The sequence below is a fragment of the Choloepus didactylus genome, chromosome 2 (genome assembly GCF_015220235.1).
Source record: "Choloepus didactylus isolate mChoDid1 chromosome 2, mChoDid1.pri, whole genome shotgun sequence".
Classification (NCBI taxonomy): Eukaryota; Metazoa; Chordata; class Mammalia; order Pilosa; family Megalonychidae; genus Choloepus; species Choloepus didactylus.
Genome location: NC_051308.1, coordinates 106,376,536 through 106,379,330, shown reverse-complemented (window position 1 = coordinate 106,379,330; position 2,795 = coordinate 106,376,536). Strand labels below are relative to the sequence as shown.

The following is a 2,795-nucleotide window of genomic DNA, read 5'->3' as shown; positions in this document are numbered from 1 at the left end:
ATATTGTTCTCTGTTTTAGTTATGCTGGGAGTAATGCTAACTAGCCACAGTCAGGCATGTTTCTGTTCCTACAAAGAAACAGTAGCTTTTGGAGCTTCAAGGAGTATTGATTTTCACTCTTTCTTTCCTCGTGTCATAATTACACACACATTTCATTTTAGAAGCAATATTACCACATATGGAAATGTTGTTAATGGCAAAAAAAGGGGGAAACAATCCTCCATAATCCCATTGTCTAAATAAGAACACATTATTTGGGGGCAATTTCTCATAGTTTTTTTTCTAAATTAGTTATTTCCTTTAAAAATAGTATATAAACAAATTTATATTACTTTTCTCTTACCATCATATCAGAAGCACCTTTAGATGTTGTAGCATAAAATTTATAATAAACATTTTAAGTTTCTACCCATTGCATTCAGTGATTGTATACAATTTACTTAACCATGCCCCAATTTTCTAATTTTTCACCATTGTGAGTGATGTTAAATGGTTGTCTTTGGGAATAAGGCTTCAAAAACCCCCATATTTTAGATACTTTCTTTAGAATGTGGATTCCCAGAATGTGCTGTCTGAATTCACCAATTATTGCCACACAGACTTGTTGCAGACCCAGTAGGGTACAGGTGTTTCTAATAAATAATCCACATTGACCTCTGATTTTGTGATCTATCTTGCTTTCTTTGCTCTTACAGCCTTGACTCATGGCTCCAAGCGGCAATTTTGGAAAACCATTTACCCATCAGCCCTTAATGGCTACAAATAAAGCCCAAGCTGGAGCAGACGTGAGACAGATCTCAGACCTCCAAGTCTGGAATCTCAGCCACTGATACTTTTTCCAAGAGGAAACAGGCACACCGGCAGCAGGGAGGAACCATGGAGAAGCTGTTGCTGTGTTTCCTGCTCTCCATCGGCCTCTTCAGTGCTTCTGAGGCAGGTAGGCGCTGCTTGGGATGGTAGCTGAGATCTTGTCTAAGGGATACGACTGTGCAAGGCCAAGTCAGAAAAAATGGCCAGCACGAGGGAGAGGACGTGGTCTGGGGAGGAGGTCATTATGCGATTTCTAAATTCAGTCTCTATGTAAGTGAGAGAATACGTCTTTGGGGCCTAACGGGCTTAACTGCTGACTTTTCCCCTCTCTGCTTTGTATCCTACAGACCTGAACGGACAAGCCTTTGTGTTCCTCAGACAGTCAGCTGTTTCCTTTGTGTCTCTGACTGCGCAGCTGAAGAAGCCACTCAGAGCGTTCACCGTGTGCCTCTACGCCTACAGCGACCTGACCCGTGCGTACAGCCTCTTCTCTTATGCCACAAGGACAGTCGATAATGAGATCCACCTCTACAAGGAAGAGACTGGAGAATACAGTCACACCGTGGGTGGGGCTGGGGTAAATTTCAGGCCCCCTGTCAGGTCTCCTGCACCTTTGCACTTCTGTATGACCTGGGAGTCTGCCTCGGGGATTACTGAGCTCTGGGTGGATGGGAAACCCATGGCGAGGAAGAGTCTGAAGAAGGGATATTCTTTGGGGACAGACGCAAGCATCATCCTGGGGCAGGAGCAGGATTCCTATGGTGGGAACTTTGATGAGGAACAGTCTTTCGTGGGAGACATTGGAGATGTGAACATGTGGGACTTCGTGTTGTCACCAGATGAGATTAACATTGTCTATGCTGGTGGGACCTTCAGTCCTAACGTCCTGGACTGGCAGACGCTGAAGTATGAGGTGTTTGGTGAAGTGTTCATCAAGCCCAAGCTGTGGCCCTGAGGCCTTGCTGTACATCCTGAAGATGCCTCCTGGAGATTGCACCTTACATTTCATTCGTCTCAGACTCTGGTGCCTTTTTGTCCCACATCTATGGCTCTTGTGCCCTGAGGGTGGGAGGGGATGGTATTTCCCCTCTGGTTTCCCCTCTGTTTTCATCAGCACAGGGGACTGTGCAGAGCGGATGGTCTCAATCAAGGCTGCACATCAGAATCACCAGGCCACACCCCTGTGTGACAGCAGGACCTGAGCATCAGTGTCTTTTAAAGCTCTCCAAGTGATTCCAGTGTTCAGCTTTGCAGTATTTAATGCAAGGCTGAGAATCACTGCATTAGAGTGTCTGCTTAAGACCAAGTGAGCCAACTTCTTTTTCTCCTAAAAGGCTGCACAAGTTTTACTATAGTCCTGCCAACATTTTCGTTTCCCTTTATAGGCACACCTGTCTCCTTTTATCATGCTTTATTGTATAACTAAAAAACACAGGAATAGAATCTTCCCAGCATTCTGCCTCTACCGTCAGGATGTGATCATTGTAAATCAGAATTATTTCTAGTTCTATAATCCTTCCAAGTTGAAGATTAAAAAATCTAACAGAAGAAATGTTTAAAAAATTGTTTCTGTTTAATTTGTTTCTATTTTCTTTTTCAGGATCACCAGTTTCTATTAGTTTAGATTCCATTGTTTACCATTGCTGAGATCACTTTTATCTGTGTTCATTATCCTTATATTTTGAGTTGGGGTTTATTCCCCCAAACCTCTTCTCTGTATTACTGATTTATTTTCTGTTTTACAATTGGGATCCTTATACCTTCTAATGCCATTTAAAATTCTGCAATGCCTTTAAATTTTCCTTAAATTCTTAGATTTATTTTTTTTAATTCTCATCTTTTATCAAGTTTCTGCTTTCTTCAATTTACTTCAGAATTCAAAGTGGTGCTATCCAAAACTTCCTAAATTTTCCTGTGATTAATCTCTTTCAAAGTAAATCTTTTGCATGCTTAAAAATTTTTCTTTGATATTTTAATAATTTTAA

General features: G+C 41.6%; 1 protein-coding gene across 1 annotated transcript; it reads left to right on the top strand.

The window, feature by feature from the left end:
- The first annotated feature begins 793 nt into the window (after positions 1 to 793).
- On the top strand, positions 794 to 2,255 carry LOC119517038 (C-reactive protein-like). The gene is made up of 2 exons (XM_037813511.1): positions 794 to 937; positions 1,158 to 2,255. Exons 1-2 carry the CDS (start codon positions 877 to 879, stop codon positions 1,763 to 1,765), a joined length of 669 nt encoding a protein of 222 aa, XP_037669439.1. The 5' UTR covers positions 794 to 876; the 3' UTR covers positions 1,766 to 2,255.
- The last annotated feature ends 540 nt before the right edge of the window (positions 2,256 to 2,795 follow it).